The sequence below is a fragment of the Etheostoma cragini genome, chromosome 7 (assembly GCF_013103735.1).
Source record: "Etheostoma cragini isolate CJK2018 chromosome 7, CSU_Ecrag_1.0, whole genome shotgun sequence".
Taxonomy (NCBI): Eukaryota; Metazoa; Chordata; class Actinopteri; order Perciformes; family Percidae; genus Etheostoma; species Etheostoma cragini.
In genome coordinates this window covers 16,367,952-16,388,374 of record NC_048413.1, presented here as the reverse complement: position 1 = coordinate 16,388,374, position 20,423 = coordinate 16,367,952, and the positions used below count along the sequence as shown (strand labels likewise).

Here is a 20,423-nt window from a genome sequence, read left to right as displayed (position 1 = left end):
TAATGTCCTGGATCTGTCCACTCATGCTCTAAAGTTGACTTGATTGATAACAGTTTGAATCTATGTTCTGATAATAACCCATGGCATTAATACATTTCAATTGAGTGTTATACTACAGAGACAACATACAAGGCAGGACAATGAAGACATATTGCTGAGTTGTGGTTTTTGCAGCAGTCAGAAAAAACTGAGCTCCGTTTAAGCATACAGATGTGTCAAAGTCTAAAAATAGTTTCCAATTTGAATGACCTCTTTCCCTACATGGTTTAAGAAAGACTACAAATGTTCAGAATGGATCACATCTAACTGGTGTTGCTTGCGGTAAGATTATGGTGTAAGGACGACAAGACAACTTTGTGCCATCATTTAATGATGTTAAAAAAACAATACAACTTCAATGCAATGTAAAGAAAGCTAGACTTGAACCTTCAGGGATGTTTTCTCTGTGCAGGGAGTAACTGTGCGCCACTTACAGGACTCTGTATGTCAGGTGTGTATATATATATATATATATATATATATATATATATATAACAGACTTCCTTTTATTATTATTATTACTATTATTATTATTAGTAATAGTAGTAGCAGTAATGGTAGTATTATGTAATGGCTTCAGCCAAAAAAAAAAAAAAAGCATCTGGCTATTTCAAACTATCCCACTTTATGTTTAATGTGTTCATATATCTTCACTGATATCCATAAGATTAAAAAAATGTACCTTGAAAAAAAAGGATATTTTATATTGACCTCCACTGATTGAATAAAATTAGTCATATTCAAAACTCTAAAACTATTAAAAAACCCACAGGGAAATCAAGATCTCCCTTTAAAAATTGATTTGCAGGGATATTTTTCATGTATAAAAATACTGTTCAATACAATCTTGTCTAGTTAATAATTAACAATGTAGACAGCTGTGTTGCTACTAAGTACACGCTTGCTAACTAATCCCAACCCAAAAGGTTAAGTTATATACATCAAAACTGCTCACAAACAAAACCTTGTCTCCATACATACGTTACTGCATTCACATATCCAGAAGTTGAAATACTATACAACTGGATCTCAAAAATCAAATGCAATCATTCCAATAAAAGTGAGAAGCCAAGAGAAGCTAAGAAAAGATGCAGCAGAAAAAGTGAACCAAATTTACATAACAGCTGTGAAACTGGGAAATGCAGTGATGGATTTGTTTTGGTCCTTGTACATATCACAGACAAAGTATAAATGTGTCAGAGACATCAGAGGGGCTTTTCCTGCCAGCCCCCGAATGATGCAAAGGCATTACTGTAAATATGACAGGACTCCACAGATCTCACAGTGATAATTTCACAAGCCTTCCATACTTATCACTTCCTCCCAGTATGCTCTGCATCGTAACATCTATTAAGACAAAAACAATTGTAGTATCAAGTCCCCAAATTGTGGAATTTAGGTCCGGCATGCTGTTTGGCCACCAGCTCAGTCCTTAAAAAAACCTACTTTCCAATTCACCCTCTGCAAACAAGACATACCCGCCCAGAAGTCCTGATTCTGCTCCAGACACCTGCAAGGTAAATGAAAAACAGTAATTAACAAATTAATATTGAATATGAATATAATGCCCCTAAACATGTCATTTACATATTCACTCATAAACTACTTGGTAATAATAAAATACATTTTTAGAAGTTTTTTGGCTCTTTACACACCAGAAAACAATATTTGGATGGAAAATATCTATTTATTCCAGCTATTTTTACAAATGTCAGATGGGAACAACTTTGGTGTCAGCGACCCTTTTCAGCCTTTCTACTTTGAGTTGAATGCCAATGTTATTTTGCTAAAATGCCACAGTTAACATGGTAACAGATGTGAAACATACCAACGTTCTGACGGTTACATTTAGCAATCCATATTCTGCTAGCCCTGTTAGCATTGTGTTAAGCATGTTAGCATTTTTTCATCCACATACATGGATACAATTCTATGTAGTGTGAATATGGTTATAGTTATGAAACTATTTAACTCTCTGGACCAGACAGGCCAACACATGAGCAAAGTCCCAGAAGAGACTTGACTATTGTCTCTGGAGTGATGCAACAATCTGAAAACTGTTGGCTTTGACAACAACACCATGTTGCCACATGTCTGGATCATTGTGCATAATCAGTAGTGCAGGTTAAAGTCATTGTGCTGACCTGCAGGGCCTGAAGCTTTAGTAGAGCCCGATCTCAGTCAGGTTGATCTTGATGATGATGTCAGTGACAGCGTCAAACACAAACTGCACATTCTTTGTGTCAGTGGCACAGGTGAAATGGGTGTAGATCTCCTTGGTGTCCTTTCGTTTGTTTAAGTCTTCAAACTGGCACTGGATATAAGCTGCAGTCTCATCGTATGAGTTCCCACCTGCAGTAAAAAATATGTTTATAAGAAAAAGTTGGTTATAATTTACATGGAACAATCCTGTATGATTTCTGGTAAACAGCTCGTCTTATTTTTAAAAATATGGGTTAAACACACCAAAGCAAAAAAAAAAAAATGCCATTAATCTGTGACCAGCTGTGATTTACTGCCAGTGAGCTGCTTGCTAGTTGTCACCTTTTACAAATATTTATTATTTTTTGTTGATAAAGATTTTGTTCTTTCTACTGTGGGATACATGGTGATTCAAGCTTATTTTTTGTTTAAAAGTGGAAAAACCTGCAAAACGTTTGAAAAGCACACAAGGGCAGTCATTAATATTCACACAATGTATTTTGCAAGCGGCTGTTACATTGTGAGACTGCTCTGTAAAAAACGCTGAATCAGTATGAGATCCAATGTGCTTTATTCGATTAGTAAGGTCAAATTAATCAGAGCACAATCACGCATTTTCAGATAGTTAATGCTCAGATACATAAAATAGATAAATAAAGATTTCCATTCATCAAAACATTAGACACACACTAGAAACACAAGAGCGACGACACACTACACCGTATAACAATTAAATAAGTTGCTAATACACAGGGTTGTCTCACCAGGGTAATCGGGGTAGCAGATAGTGAGCGGACTCCTGTTGATCTTCTCTTCAAACAAGTCCTTCTTGTTGAGGAAGAGGATGATGGAGGTAAGTGTGAACCACTTGTTGTTGCAGATGGAGTCGAAAAGCTTCATGCTCTCATGCATCCGGTTCTGTGGAAAGCGCAGATGGGAACTTACCCACAATAGGCCTTTTTCAAGAAGACATTTTAACACAGGTGTGAATAATAAAAATCAATGATGACAATTTTGGTTTCAACTGTCACAGTGCCGGTTATGCGTAATGACTACTCCAACCTGAACCAAAGGCTATGTGTGGCACGTAAATGAAATAGCATGTGTACGAAAAGGATCGTAAAAGATACAGAATAATTAAAACATATTTTACATGCCTTTTAGTGTCTCAATCTAAATGGGAGAAGTACTCTTTAGTCTTTGCCATGACTTCCAAGCTATAAAACCAGACTTATTGGCACACTGTCATTACTTAATATGACATTTCAATAGAACATCCTTTTGCACCCATTACTTACCATCTCCTCATCCTCAGCCAAGACGAGGTCATAGTCACTGAGTGCTACGCAGAAAATGATAGATGTGACTCCCTCAAAACAATGGATCCACTTCTTCCTCTCTGAGCGCTGACCCCCAACATCAAACATCCTACACACACACACACACACACACACAAGCAAGCACAGTGAATATGTTGCGTTTTGATTCCAGTGTTTTATGAAGATGAGTGTCCTCTTAAATCCAGGACAAGAACACACACACACACACACACACACAAACGCACGGCTCTGTGTCCACCTGAGGCCCTCAGAGGCAAACAGAATCTGCACAGAGCTGTTTAACTGACACAGAAACAAAATAGCACTGTGTGCTTCAACACCAATTCAGTGATTGCATATTTCCAGATCCTGGGCGTTTTTTATGGGCTTACAAAGGCAGGCCAGGGAGGCTATTCCAGTAAATGTTTCACCAATATGTATAAGTACATAAGCTAGATATTGAAATAATGTAAAAGGACTGAAGAGATGTAATCACATTTACTTCAACAAAGGAGGGTCGCATTAGGCTGAATGCTAGTCAGCAGCATTTGCTAGTTAAAAAAGAGGCTTGAAAATCAGCACTTCAATATGCAGTTTCTAAAAAAGAAAAAATCATCTGTGACCGGGATAAAAAACTCCAAAATGAATCAACATTAGCATTAGAATCAGCATTATGACAACATAATAAACACAGACAGCTAGAGTATAACCAGCATGGATATAGATAGATGAGATATTGCAAAATGTAATGCATGTAAAAAAGTATTTTTTGTGACAGCAATGATCATCCGCTGTTGGATAAGGAAAAACAGCATCACACTCATAAAATAAAATTACTCCCAGCCTGTTTATCTTGTGACACATCATCACAATTTGCATATCAAGAGGTAAAACTATTTAGTATTTCAGAGATTATTTCAAAAAATGGAGTCAAAAAAAAACAACATGATGTTGTATGCCAGAATTAAGTTGTTCAATCTTTCCTGGCTCGGTAATGATCTCTCTAGGAGGGTCCAGGCCCCCAGGATGGGAATCCTTGTGTTTAGATATAAATGCTGACTGAAACCAGCTCAGGCCCTGCTTGTTAAGCATAATAAGTTATCTTCATGGCACAAGCAGCCCACCTGAGGACAGGGCTCATCATGAGTACATAAATTACAGCAACACTAACTTGAAGTAGAGATCTTTGAAGGTGAAGTGAGTTTCCACGATGCCAGTGGTCTTTACACGTGTACGTAGCACATCCTGCTGAGATGGGATGTAGTCTGGCTGACAGATTCTGTCCAGGTCATTCAGGTAGCTGAGAGACAGAAGACATGGGTATATGAAGATTATCCCTGAGGCAATATACACATCACAGTGTAAATTTACTGTAGAGGTATCTGCAGTACAGGCAGCTCCCAATATGTGCTTCATAAAAACAGATACCACGTCGAAGGGCTGCGACAAAATGTTTTTTGGACACTTATGTCTGGTGAAGTGGAGGGTTTGCTCTGCAGATAGATGTCTGAGGACTCCATACTAAATATGGGCTCATATTTTGGTGCTTGATAAACACTGGCTCGTTGTTGGTTGAGTAAAAACAGACTAACTACCCTGGTTCCTTTTGACTCGCAGCGTGGACAAAGTGCATCATGACGGGCTGTTTTCAAAATACAGAAAGTGTCCTTGAGCAACTTTCTTTCAAGGAGAGTGTGATAAACGCTACAGCAACAGAAAACATTGGCCTTTATCCATGTTAAGGTAATATAAAAGAATGGACTATATATAGCTCCTACTGCTTTATTTTCTTCATCAGATAGTTTTGTCCAGTGGTTGACTATCATTACATACTGAAACTATTTTTTCAAGTGAAGTAATATTTAACAGCTGCAAGTTGACAGAAACATTTCCCCATCATATTGTCCTTCAAGTTTCTCCTTTTTCAGGAATGCAATCAGCATTCAACAAGCTGACACAGGACCATTGGGAACAAGACACATCTTGCCTTCCTTATTGTTAGAGTAAAAATGGTATAGACATGAGGAAGGAAAACTATGGAGTCAAACTTGTCCACCTCATGAAGAGGGAAACAAGATTACAAGAAATGTATTTGCAAGTTTAAGAGTAACAAGAGGGATGACCCAATTTCTAACTTCCCTATAAATTGTTAAAGCAGTTTCACTTCCATCTGGAATTTTTCTCGATTTACCCTGCCGAGATCTGAGGAACAGTTAACCATAGTGCTCCTAAATCCCCCAGAGTTTAGAATTCCAACACATAGAAAGCGACAGTGAGGGACATCCAGTAAAACTATAACTACACCGTAAACAAAACGCCGTTGATATAGACTAGATAGATAGATAGATAGATAAATAGATAGATAGATAGATAAAAAATAGATAAGATAGATAAAAATATGCATACATACAATATACATGAAGTAATAATATGAATAAAGTAAAAAGAACAAATATTTGAATATGTACAGGATGGGGAAACAAAAATCTGCAACTGCTTAAATAATATGCTAAAATGTTAAAATGTATGCTAGATGTAAATAAACCAATTGTGCAGGTTGCATTAGTGCAGCAGTGTGGTGTCCAAAAGTCTTATCTAGCACCCAGTGATGACATGTTAAAAAGTGTTATTGCTTGTGGTATGAATGATTTTCTGTAGCGGCCCGTGCGGCATCGAAGCTGTCGCAGCCTCTTTGAGAAGGAGCTCCTCTGTTGGACCAGTGTGGGGTGGAGAGGGTGGTCACCAACATACTAACAGACCTATCCCACCATGGACACCATCTGTTTGACTTCCTGCCCCTCTGTTAGATGCTTCAGGTCTTCCATCAAGTCACGGACAGACTAAAAACAACTTCTATCCTACAGCCATGAAGAACTGACAAACACTGACACACACTGTCTACACTAACCTTCAGCAATACAATACTTACAGTTACAGCTGCATTGTATAGAACACTACACAGATGTTTACATTCCAACTGCACCTTTGTATATTTCTTTGTACCTATTTATTCCCAACCATATTACTTGTACATAGGGCCACAACTCAGCCAATGTGCAATATCTCAGCTATTTTAAGAGTTTTTAAGAGGTCACAGCAAATTCCTTCTTTTTTTATAATATATATTTGTATTTTTCTCTATTTGGTATTCGTGTGTTATGTGTGTGAAAGCTCCATCAAGATTCTAATAGAGACAAAGTGCATTTAAGTTCAGCACCCACCGGGAAAACATTTCTCCAAAGTTGCCTCTTTGTCAATTCCATCTGATGGCAAACAACAAAAAATGCCTAAAAGTTGCCGTGTGGTGGGATGCACTAACATGGTAAAGAACCCACAACTGTTTTTATAAGTTGCTGCAAGACCGCGGGATCCTGGCACTAACTAACATTATGCCCAACGTGTATAGGAAGCATTTTGTTACCAAGTCATACATCCAAAAGTCAGTTTTAGACTATATTTCTGTAGGTTAGGCTAAAGCATTTTGACAGTTTGCAACTCTTGTTATAGTGGAACGTGGATAAATCCAAAAGCTATACAGCATTAGCTTGTTAATACATAGCTAACATTAGCTTGTTAACAGTAAACTTGTCCTCTCAGGCAGAAATAAGTTGCTAAAAACATGCTTTGACATGATTAAATCTGAAGTTTTTAGCTAGCTATGGCACTTAGTTGCATATTGTGGCGCTGATAGTTTTCCCCTCCGGTGGGCTTGGTTTTCAGAGGGTGACACGATATGCTGTCTTTATGTGTGCGCAATGACAAAAGGAATTCTAGTCTATTCTTCTATTAAGACAGAAATTATGTGAGAAAGCATTTGTTTTGCAGATTCTTTTTCCTGAACCACAGTGCAGTCACTCACTATGCAGCAGAGTCGTTGAGCTGGTACTCTCGTGATCGATCAAAGCAGGTCTGAACTCCGCCATCTGTCCACAGTCTCTGAATCACGCCGCTCAGCTCTGTCGACATTACCCCTTCCTCAGCTGAGCTCGCCAGAACAAACAGCTGGCGAGCATCGTCCTGGCAATGAAGACAATAATTGCTGTCATTGTAAACTTGTTCCTGTGGTGATTCCTATCACAAATGAGGATGTGGCTCTTTAAAAGTCAGGTTTATTGAATGTATTTAACTTACCTCCCGTGCAGGTATCCCAAAATCTATCTTTAACCGGCCCATCGCCCTGATGATGGCCATGATGGACTGGATGGTGTTGCTGTACACCACCACTTTGTACTGCTTGCACTCCTCTTCTGAGTAGCCATCTTCATGAATAATTCTGAAAAAGAGACCAATCTGAATTTTTTAGAGTCTACATACTGTACATATTTGACAGTTTGAACAACGGTTTAAACAAATGTTAACAAATTACAGATTTCAAAGATTTCATGCAACCCTGTCATTAGTGCTGGAATTTGAGTTTCGGTGAGCATGCAGCATGCCTAATGTGGGAACTGGGGTAGTCTATTCAGTTCCTGCCAGGCTACGGCTGGCCTCTGTGGCCATTGTTTAACATGTTATGCAAAAGGGAGCTTCCTACACTGCCCAAGTGGAGTGAAATGAGGGTAACACTTTGCCTCCACAGTATTTCACAAAGATGAACCCTGTTTCTAGCCACATCTCTCCCCACCATATTAACCTCTGACAACAAGGCTGCAGCTAAAAGTGGGAGTGAGTCTTTCGTCAACATAATAAAAAAATAGCATCAAGGTTTCTAAGAAGATGTAAGAGTTTAATATAATATCATGTGCAGGGTTATCAGGACTGTAACTTACTTCATCTGCTTTACTATTGTGCTTTTCCCAGATTCCCCAGCACCTGTAAAAAAGGACAGTAGTTATACGAGAGAAGCAACAAAAACACCTCTCATATGGATGATGGATCAAACCAGCTTTTCATAGCGGATGAACCTAATCTGATGTAATTTAATCATGCAGTGTATAGTATGTTTGCGTAAACAAATAAGAAAAAAGCAATCAATTTTAATAACAGGTTCTTGACTGGGGCCTGAGGAAATACAGTATACGTCATGAAGTTTTTTTTTGTATGCTGCAGCGATCTGATGCACCAGTCAGTGGTTTGGGTGTATGGGCGCATTAAGTCTGCTTTGCTATTTGTCATCAGCCATAGAAAGACACAGATGACAGTGTCACATGGAGGAATCAGATGCTAGCTGCTTATCACGAAATATGTATACCACAGGCTAGAGTTGAAAAGGTGTAGAAACACAGAGAGCATTATTGGAAATAATAGGTGGGTGCCTCATAGGGAAGTGAGAGCTTTCACAATATTGTCCATCTGTGACGAATGTTGAACCGATGACTGGCACAGTTTATAGCAAAGCCTAAATTACAATAAAGACTATTGTGATGACTGGGACAATAATTTCACATGAGGAACTTTTACAGTATTTCTACAACAATCAGCCAAACAGGAAACTGTTGTCACACTCCTGGCTGAGCCAGTGTTTTTCCACTGGAGAGACAATCCCAAATATTATGCTTATCTGGGCGTTAGAGAGACGAGGGGCCATAAAAACATCACATATGATTAAAAAGTTTGTCCGCAATCTAAACAAAATAAACAGCAACTTGTACTCTGACCCACAGTACAGTGTATTTGCATCATCACCACAACATGCAGTGTTGTCAACCAGTGTTGTTTCTTTATTGAATAGGGAATTTATTTGTATGATTTTGTATTCCACTTTAACAGAAACAAAGCAACCTCTTTGATATGATAATGGACAGGGAAGGTTCACACTATCCTACCCCTTCTTCAAAGATGGCTACAACCAACTATTAGGTGTCACTAGACAGCAACATGGATGTGATCACTCACTAACTGTGTTTACTGGAATCATAAAGTTGATGTAGGTCTGCAACCAGGAGCGGAATGGGACAAAAATTGGGCCCGGGCAATTTTGGCCAATACTTGCCTAATTTCAGAAGGTGACATTATTTGCTTTATAATTGCAAAGACCAGGTTAACATAAGATTATGGCACCAGCAGCATGACTTTAATATTTAAATAACACACTTTCCTTCAGTGGCCCAAATCGGCCCAAGACTTCATCGGCCTTCTGGCATTTGCCCGAACCTCTAGATTGCCAGTCTGCCTATGGCTGCAACTAACAATTATTTTTATGATCAATAATCTGATATTATTTTCTTGATTTATCCTGGTTCATCAAATGTGAGAAATGTCTGTATTTCCCAAAGCTAAAGGTGATGAAATTGTTTTTTTGATCAGCCCAGCAGTCCAAAAAAAACCAAAATTGAAATTGAAGCACCTAAAAGCCACCAGGAATTTTGGACAAGAATTAGCCAAGCATATAGTCTAACCGGTAGGGTTGGGTACCAAAATTGATACTTTGTTGGGCATTGACCGTATTATGGACCAATTCAAGATAAATCAAATGGTGCCAGATTTTGTGACCTGAGAGCCTGTAGGGACGGGCTTATCTGTTCTCTCTGCACGTTGACAAAGAGCAGGGTTCCGACACACACAGAGTTTTGATTCAGACAGAACAAAACTTTGGAGAGAGCCCGGCTAGCAGTTTTCCAATGTTTCCAGTCTTTATGCTAGACTAAGGTCTTCTGGTTTGTTTTATTTATACTGCTGCAGTACCAAAGTTGGCCTCTGGAAAGAATTGGCAGCATGATTGATTGGCTGTGCCAAATATAGCCCCCCCTAACAGATCAATTGGTTTTAATACACGACAAAGTCACTGCTAAGATCTGTGGACGAGATTACCGATACCATGCATTGGCTAACTCAACAGTAGAATATGCAATTTTCATAGCTGAAAAAAATGAAAACAAGTGCGCACATGAAAAATAAGATACCAAACTCACACAACACATGATAAACAATCTCCATAAACATCTGGCGTGAGTTTGTAATGGTAGTAAAGACCCTTTTGAATAATATAACTACAATAATTATAAGCATCTGCAGAATGAGTTTTCTGGCACAGGAATTTGAAAGATGGATAACTGCTTCCTTTTTAAAGCAGCATGGAACAAGACTGAACCTGTACATTTTTTTAAACAAGGATGTACATTGTCTTATTATGTTTTTTATCCTTACAAGATGGCAAAACATGTACAGCTAGTTAGAAATCCTTAGCAGATGAATTTTGTCAAGGAGTCTTCTAGTAGATTAATGTTTAGATGGCCCTCCAACAACAATTAAATCCACAAATTCTATAGTAAAGCTGTCACCACCAAAAGAGATTTACTCCTGCGCACACAGACGGCAAGGACAATTTGTGTTGATCCCTTCCCCTAGTCACCAATTCTCCTTTTCATGGCATTTTTTGGCTGATCATCAACCATGGCTTCCTCCCAGTTCACAAACCAACTTTACACAGACATTTACTGAGTGGTCCAAACCCATGCAGGAGTCAGACTCCAAACCAAGCCTCATTTAACAAGAATCTGAAATGCAGATTGTTATATGAATTACTGTTCGTGGTCAAACAGGAGACCATTTTCATTGGAGGGCTTAGTTGGCTTTCCAACTCTGTGGTTTGGTACAAAGAGCAGCAGCCAAACTCTTTGTTTTCCCCCTATAGCTCTCTTGTCCAGGCACGGACAGAGCGTGGAGGGCACTGCCTTGAAAAAAATCGCTTCCCCTCATCTCTGTGGTCAGAACTTTAAAATGAACGTGTCCATACAATGAGACTTTAGCCTGCATTGGCAGCACCACACATATTTGCTTAAAGTTAATCCTCACAACCCAGTTAGCTACTGGCTGGTGGGATTCATCTACAACCTCGACAAAGTGAGCCAACTTTAAACTAGTTATTCATATTCTCTCAGGGCGTGACTACCTACAATAGCTTGTTCTCCATGCAACACACGCAATCAGGCTGTAATCTATCAACAAAACAGTGGAAATTTTAATACAAATTGACTCACAGCTGTGGGTATAAGTTACTGTGAAATGGTAGGAAGCAGATCTACCGGTATGGTTTTGTTCTGCCATCTTGATCTTTTAGATCAAGGTGCAAGGAAAATCTGTAAAAATATAAAAGGATGACTTCCTTTCTTTGTAAAAACCAGTCCACTGCACGTTCAAAACGTGGCCTGTTCGGAACCATTCAATTGCTTGGCCTCTGGTTTTGCTGCTTGCAGCTTTCTCGAGAACCGCTTGTCAGAACAACTTCAAACTTGCCAATGCCCTTCCTGGGGTCATGTGCAATACACATCTGCCATGACATAGTTGCATTCACTAGCAATCGTAAAGTATTGCTAGTTAGCTAACAGCTATTTAGAAACAGGCTGTTTCTGGTAACAAAAGTGTTAATTCTGAAAGTTACATTGCTGAGGCTTGAAATGTGTAGTCTGGCTATCACCAGACCAAGACAAGCTCAATAGTTTTGTCTCAGTCTGTTTTGTGCAAAAACACTGGCCTGAAATTTGTGCAATACTCAACTGCTACTACTATTATTATTATTATTATTATTACTTTTCACCATTGCAACTCCTTAATTATGTTAATTATGTAAATACTATCTCATAACATTCCTTTAACCATGTAAATATACATACACTCATACTCATACATATACACACTCCTTATATTTCTTTATTTATATTACTCCTCTGATATTTATACTATTTGTGCAACTGCAACACAGAGTTTCCCTCTGGGGGTCAATAAAGTATTTCTGATTCTGATAGATTTGAGATAAAGCATTGGTCTGGTGAGTCTGCTCTGTATATTTTCTGTACAAGAGGCATGACCAACGGGCATAGTTCAAATGACTCTGTACGCAATTGGATAGTCCTTCAACAAATAAGACCAACGATCTGGATGGCGAAGAAGCAACATCAACAGGCTGCTGCGCTTCGGTGGCATTTGGTGGCCGCTATATTGAATGTAAACAAGAAGCTGCTAGGTCGGTTCTTTATTCGTCATTGTGTTAAACCCGCCAAGAGCGTGCCAGGTAAATAAGCCAGTTTGTGATTGGTTTCCTCAAAATTGTTAACTGAAGCAGGATAATTAAATGTGCAGGTTTCCAGACCAAGCCGCAGGGCAAAATCAAATCACCGGCAGAGGGGGGTTTACCCAGTCTATGAAATGTGAGTTTGCTACAATGAAACGTTTCCAGTGTCTGTCTTCATCTGTTCTTGAACGTACTGTAGCGAGCGATGGAAAGCAAAATAAAGAAAAGATCATCGATATGCCAAACTGCCCTCCATTCATGACTTATACACGTCCAGAGTCAGGAAACTAGCAGGAAACATCACTGCAGACCCACCTCACCTCGGACACAACCTGTTCCAGCTTCTGCTCTCTGGTAGACGCTACAGAGCACTGTACGCCAAAACCAACAGACTTCTTTCCACAAGCCATCACTCTGATGAACAGCTGACTTAGGACCCACAGTGCCAGGTTCAATTCCTGTGCACTCCAGCAACACTGTCTCTAATCAGTCTGTTTACTATTTCCACTTATTATTTATTCATCATTCTCATTCTCTATTTCCGAGCTGTTCATACTGTTAATATTGTAATATAATACTAATATAATAACATACCCCTGCATACTTGATTCTCTACAGTGCACTATTGTCTCAACCTATCCATATTGTTTCTGTTTATACTGTGTACATATTGTTTGTTTTGTTGTTTGTTTTATATGAGTAAGCACATTGTGAGCAATACGATCCAAAGGCAAATAAAGCTGATTATGACTCTGAACATGAAGGAGAAAAAAAAAGGTGTTCGATGGCGTTACGTCATAGGCCGACCAGGGCTATGCCATTTAGTGAGGGGCCGTTCACTGATCCCCATATATTTCTGAAAATCCTAGACATGATTGTAACTGTTGTTCTTTCTGATGAGCCTGTGTTTGTATTGAAATAAGAGGCTGCTGTGACCCACCGTACGGGTTGAGCAGAGGCTGCACAGTTTGATCAATGGGCAGCGGTCGCACACCAGCCTGCTGGATGGTGTTGCTAAGACCTTGCAATGTAAAACTATAATCAGACAAAACACTACTGCCCCACGGGGCAAATCCTGACTCGCCCGATTGCAACTCCGCCTCTGAACACGGCAGTCTGTGGACATCATGTGCTATCAGTGCATTATGTTGTAATGTCTTCAGGAAGTCCATTTGCATAAAATAATGTAGTGATGATTTCATTTCAATGACTAATTGAATAACTGCATCTGCACTCAAATCATCCATTTCATTAAATACGTTGTACGTTTATTCTGGTAACAAGTGAGGACTCCACATAAGGTTCTTGTCAGTCACCCATGTCTTCACCAAACTACAGCATTTCAAAAGCACAGATTTTTTTCACATCATAACATTCATTTGACATGAATTGTTCTCTGTCTTGCACATTTCATGAGGAAAACAAAAGTCTCACAAGCAAGGTTTAGAGTGTTGCACCACAATTACATCAGTGCAATCAGCTTGAGTAGTGTACATCTCTTTACAGTGCACAACATTTTGGAGGCAACACTTGGCGGAAGCTGTATGTTCAACCTTTTTATACTTTTTATACTTCAGTGTAGTTTCATTTGACGAGTGGGTAAGAAGTTACCATTTGTTTTTTAATTTTACATCCAAACATTCCACAAAGGTGCTCAGAAAGTAGCTTGAGTTAAAGCTGATTTAATCATAACTTCATATAAACAATGAATAAAATGACTGTGTATATGAAAGGTCTCACTTAAAGTGATGAACCCACAGAGAAGTATCACCAAACTCTACAGTTCCACTAAAGTCTTCTGAGCGTTTTAGTGTACTTCATCTTTGTTTTGGTTTCACGGCCCACAAATGTATTGTTTGGTTCACTTTCACCACTTTCATCAGCGTCTTTTCCATCTAAAAAAATAACCACTGTACATCAGCAGACAAAGCTGGTGAACTTAGAGGAGCATTTATGAGCTTAAGAGCCAGATACTTCTACCTGGAGATGTTGGAAAACAAAACAGAGCTAAAAGAGAGTTAACAGGTGGCCATAAACGCAACTTCAAATAAAGCCCAATGTTCCTCCGATTTGCTAACATCTTCCCTACACCGAAAGGTATAGTCTTGTGGAATTTTGACTTTGTTGTTGATCAGCATAATGTCACTGACTGAAGACAGCAGCCTCTCAACACTACAGGAAGCGTAACAGACTTTTGTCATTCTAGCCTATCCTTCGTTGGTAACAATTAATTGTGTACCTAGCTATGGTGTCAATGTGTCAGCATGCCCCATTTTTAAATCCTAGATATTGGGCCTTTCATTGATTGTTTAAAAGCAAAATAGGATCAACTTGTCATCATTTTATTTTTTTAACTACACTGCTGTGATGATATTCAAATTGTAACTGAATTGTAACTGAATAGTTGCTATAGAAACAAAGAATACACACCTGTCTGTCAAACAACATATCCTCTGACCAGGTGTGATATTGTGACAAAAATCCGCACACGGCGTAATCCGCACACAGTATCGAAAAAGTACGTATCCTGAACCTATAAGTCACCAATATAACACAGCTGAGGTTTTGCACCAGTGTGAAAACCTGAAGTTAAAAGTAACAACTCAATATTTTATCTAATGTCTAACTATTCCTAAAAACGGGAAATTACTACAGACAGTGCTGAGTTGATTAATCCATTAGTTAATCAATAGACACTTATTGGCAATTATTTAGATATTTTAATTAATCTTTTGAGGGATTTTTCTAGCAAAAATGTCATACATTAGCCAGTTCCAGCTTCTTTATTGTGAGGATTTGATGTTTTTCTTTTGTGATGGTATGGTAAACTAAATAATTCTTAGTTTGGAACGTTTGTTGGACATATGAAGCAATCTTGAGACAACTTGGGCTACAAGAAATTGATTTTATGTTATTTTCTGACATTTTATGGACCAAATGTTGAATAGGCTATTCAAGTAATTGTAAGGTTAATACAAAATCTTCAGGCGCAGCCCTAAAACTCACTTCAGAATGTATCATTATGTACAGTGTGAAGAGATACAGCAAGAAAAGAGAACATATTAAGTTATTGATACTCGTCACATTTAACTTGTGATAATATGAAGCTCAACTGTTTCAGAAGTCATTACGGGGACAAATCTGACTCAGAAAGTGTTTTGTTTAATTATCGTAGAAAACAAAATGGTGTGGAACAATTAAATAAATTTAAACTGCTACAATAATGCCCAGCTCCAATAGTTAAGCATTCTAATTTGTTAGTGCTTAGCTCCTTATGAGCATTGTCAGCATTTCCCTGCAGCTGTAACGTTTTGTTTGTAGGCCCTGAAGTAAAACAGATCTCCATCAGTTAAAACGTGCTTTGGTGACAAGTCAACATAGTGTCCTCTGAGCACCTTTCAAAAACTCATAGAAAAGCCAAAAGTAGGCTGCAGTAGTTTCCCTCTCACTACCAACATCCGGTTTACTTCTCCAAGTTCTGTCAGTGGAGACGTGATGAGCCACTTTGCTTTAAACTAACAGAAGGAGGAGGTGTGTATGGAGTCATAAACTAAAGATTGTAGTGTAAACGTGAAAAGTAGCCAAACATTTATGGTGATTAAACTGATCGCATGCATTAAAAATAGACAGTAACACAGTTCATACCGAGCAGAAGCAGTTTCACTTCTCTGGAGGATTTCTCCCTGTCTTCCCGAAGGTTTTTATCAATCATTTTACTCCTCTCCACCGCAGCTTTGTCCTCGGCGCTGATCGTGCAGCCCATTTTTACCCTCAAACTACTTCTTTAGTGTCGGATTATAGTTTCAGCGGCTCATGAGTCGAAGGGAAACGCCGTCGAACGAGCCCTTGGTCGGTGTGAGCAGAAGTTTTCCCAGCCGAGAGAGAGGCAGAAAAGGCGTTGGCACCGCAGGCTTGTCTGTCCAGATGAAGTCTGATGCTGACTCTGATCCAGTCCACACACGGCCCCCTGTACAGGTGATCCAATACGGGGGTGCTAAGCGAAAATACTCCCCGAACAGATGTTTTAAAAATATTTTTATCCAAATCGTCCGAAGTTTAGACTCGCAGAAGAACATGAAAAAAAGAAAAGCAGAAATCGAATGACTTTAAGTATAAACTTGTATGTAAAATCAGGCGTATATAATCCAACGTTTTTTTAGAAAAATTCCCAATAACTATCAGCAGATTTTTTTCCACTCAAGACTATGGCTGCTGCGCAGTCGCGCGTTCACCCAGTTGATCCAGCTGCAAACCAAGAAAACGGCACTGAAAAGGAAAATTGATGCGGCCCCCGAGGATGATGGGAAATGTAGTCGCCTATAAACAACTAGAAATGCTCATTCTGCCTGTGTAGCGTAGATATTACTAAGAGTCAGATACAAATCAATATGTTTCTGACAAGCCATCGTGAACTAAGATGTCGTGTAGTTTCAAACAAGCTGAACACACACATGCAGGTTTTTTTCTGAAGTTTACATCCATTTATAGTCAGCAGTGTGTGGCAGGAGCTTTATGTGGAGTGAGAGCGCCTCCAGTGGACCTATAGCTGACCTGCAGGTGTGGATTTTATAGATCTATTCAATCTGCACTTCACTCATAGACTGTTAACTTAATAATGTGCAGTCTATGACTTCACTGCTAAATGAAAACAAACGACCCACTTCTTCGATACAAGAGGTCAGGTTCAGTTTCAGTCTTTTGTCTTAATTTTAAAGCTCTTTTGTCCCTGGTCAACTTACTATAGAAGTTCTGTATCTTGTGGCAACTTTGTGTCCATCAAACATGTAGCGATATGAACAGAAGACCAGGTTATTAGATTTTATGTGACATCGCACACTGTGAATGAATTTATGAATTTATATCAGACTGTGAACAAATGGATAGCACACGTTTTATCTGACATCATGTTGCTATGGCAAAAAAAACTTTCATAAAAGGTAATTCATTCTGTTTTTTGTTCTCTCCACATTGGCTTGAATGTCGGCTTTTTCATAACATGCATTGTTGTATCCACATTGTATACCTGCCAGTCATGTTAACATATTATTGTCTTCTTTGTACAGGTGACACAGCGTCCTGGTAGATAATGCAGCTGTGAATCGTACTAGTACTCCTTCCTAATAAGGTGCACTTTAAATGTAGATAAGTAAAGAATTTATTATATAGATTTAGAAATGTAATTCCAATACAAGTAAAGTTATTTAAAAATTGCATTTTGAATTGCTAATATCTCCTTAATTAATCGACCAATCAAAGATCCCCATACCTCACTTTTCGAACCACTATATAGTAGCCCTATGTCTTTGTTTACTACTTTATGTCTGTAACATTAATCTCTATCTTTGCTCCTTTCTCTCCAGTCTCCTGCTCCTCCTGCCGAACCGTCCCATCAGCGCTATCATCAGCTGCTTTCAGAGAAGTCAGGATTTAAAAAGTAAGTGATAAATTCATGTGATTGAGTTATTTGATCTAGTGAGGGAGACCTTTAATTGCTTCTATACTCACTCACAGATAGACTTGTTTTCTTGGTCTGGGAGCTTCAAACCCATTTGTGGCCTCTTTGATGATCCCAGCTCTCTTTTTAGGCGATTAGTTTATAAGATACACACTCAACTCATCCACTGAATCAAGGGAGTAACTTTGGTTGAGATCTCCACCTATCTTGTCATCATTGAACAAATTCTAAACACAGGTTCTTGGGGTCCTCCCCCAGGAAATGTGGATGAATTTTTCTACATCAAATTATAGTGCACATTGGCTCTAATTATGTGATGGGAAACATTATTCTCCTGTGAAGTTTTCTGCAGATTGCAATGTTGTGGATGTTTTTTAAACAGTTAATGTTTTTCATTCATCATGATGATAAGATATTTGGAGGGGCACTGGCCAGTTTTGATTATTGGGGGGGGGCGTCAATCACCCTCATCCCCTTGTAAATTATGCCTATATGCGCTGAATGACTTTGGCCCCCAGAGTGACGTGACGATGGCATCTTTCCTTGATCATTCTCACTGGGCGTGTCGAATCCCATCACAAAGGTCAGGCTTTATCTGTGTGCTGCGGGAGCTGCCCTCCATGGCTCAACATGAAAGCTATTAGTCACTCTGTCCAATGGGGAGCAGCACAGGACAGGATTAGAAGATTAGGATAATAAGAAAATAGAGTATGAGCTGCAGGGTGGATGAACTTGAATTAGCCACACCCGTAAGCTATACAGAAGGCTAAACTACGGGCTCGTATGCCTGTTTAAGTTTCTTCTTATACCTCCTCTGTCGTGTCCTTTTTCGGATGGCAACTGTAGGCGATGCTATGGCTTAGGCCTGTGTTCTGAAACATGTGAGGAAATGTAACCAGGGCAAACCAGCTGGTGATCGTGCAAGGCTAAAGGGTAACTCCAGCAGAACAGCTCTCCTGGCTGTTTTCACAGTAAATGTCCGCACCCCGGTCAATACACTGGACTGCATTTTTACTCAAAGGATGTGTCCATGCACAGCTGCATTCATTGAACAGCCAATAGGAATGTTCTCTCTCTCTCTGAAATGACCTGTGATTGGCCAAAGTCTTCTGTCACAGGTCACATTTTCTTAAGCCTGAAAATATAGCCAACAGGAGGTGCAGAAGTCTAGTCTTCTCTCAGACCACTTGAATAACCATCTGCTATAATATTATTATGGAAATTATGCCAAACAACACAAAATAAAGTGCCTACCACAACTTTAAGGGATAATGGATTTGATCAACACTGCGTATTGAAAAGACTGAAAGTATACCGTGTTTTGTGCATTTAGTTGGGGTGATAGTTATATATAGAACCTGAAGTTGTAGTAGAAGGTGGTCAGTGTTAGTTCAGTTATCAAGAATCGCTGCAACACACACACAAATGCACAAACACACAAAGGCACACACCCACACACACACACAGGCCGGAGGGAAAGAGATGATTGATGGGATTGATCTTTCTGGTGCGGTTATCGATCTGAAAATGTTTGATACAGTAACTATGACGGCAACAACGACAACCACAACACTCACGTTAGTCTTCTTGCTGTCTTTAATGATTCCAACTGATGGGTAAACAAAACACAGGGAAATCTTAACAAGGGGAAAACAAACCCTAATAATTAGGAAGCAAAAGAAAGCTACAAAATGAAATGAACATATTGATATTGATAATTTACAGTAAAACTGTAGCTGACAGTGTCCATGAAATTTTGTGAAACTGGGATTGCTATCTGGCATTTGCTTCAGAACAGCTTACTTCTCCTCGTAATCAACAGATGGAGGCAGAGATACAGTTTAGCATTTAATAAGATTGGTCAGGGCAATTTTGCTGCTACGGTAACTGAAATCCTGCTGATTAAATGGTGGATTTAATCACCTTAAGGGGCTTTGTAAGAACTCCAGCCTGTGTGATATATCAGTAAATCAATAAATAAACAACATTTTACTGTAAAGACGAGATGATCAATAATGCTCAGTGAGGAAGTTCTCCGATTATCTAAAGAGGTGAAACTTTTGTTCCTGCACGCTGGTGGATCAATAAAGGTAGTTTCATGTTATTTTGTTGCATAAAATTGTATATTAATAATTCTTATAATAGTGTATTTTTGTAGTTTTAATATTACTATTAAAAAAATTATACATTTAGGAAATTGAGATCTATGGCAGTGATTTTGTCTCACAATACTGAACCATCATTTTGAAAAACAGTCGGCTACAAAGTCATATAGCAAGAAAATTAAGAACAGTGTGTCTTCTCCTGACAAAGGGGCCTTTTTTTGTTTTGACTCCCAGCTAAATATGAACCTCCCTGTACGGCATGTGTTGGGTGTCTTGTGATCATGCCAACAGTCCGGTATGAAGCAGTCCAAAATAGATGAAGGCAGCAAGAAAGAGCAAGTATTAAAAGAGAC

At 38.9% G+C, this 20,423-nt stretch overlaps 1 protein-coding gene across 2 annotated transcripts; it reads right to left on the bottom strand.

Moving 5' to 3' along the window:
- Positions 1-644: 644 nt before the first annotated feature.
- Positions 645-16,774, bottom strand: gnai3 (guanine nucleotide binding protein (G protein), alpha inhibiting activity polypeptide 3). 2 transcript variants are annotated; one of them, XM_034877369.1, is made up of 9 exons: positions 16,156-16,774; positions 8,330-8,372; positions 7,692-7,833; positions 7,420-7,577; positions 4,732-4,860; positions 3,540-3,669; positions 3,006-3,159; positions 2,184-2,391; positions 645-1,549 (listed from the first exon to the last, which is right to left on the bottom strand). In XM_034877369.1, exons 1-8 carry the CDS (start codon positions 16,271-16,273, stop codon positions 2,201-2,203), a joined length of 1,065 nt encoding a protein of 354 aa, XP_034733260.1. In that variant the 5' UTR covers positions 16,274-16,774; the 3' UTR covers positions 645-1,549; positions 2,184-2,200. The 2 variants fall into 2 exon arrangements, with proteins under 2 accessions (XP_034733260.1, XP_034733261.1); XM_034877370.1 differs by having other exon boundaries at positions 2,188-2,391.
- Between the last annotated feature and the right edge of the window lie 3,649 nt (positions 16,775-20,423).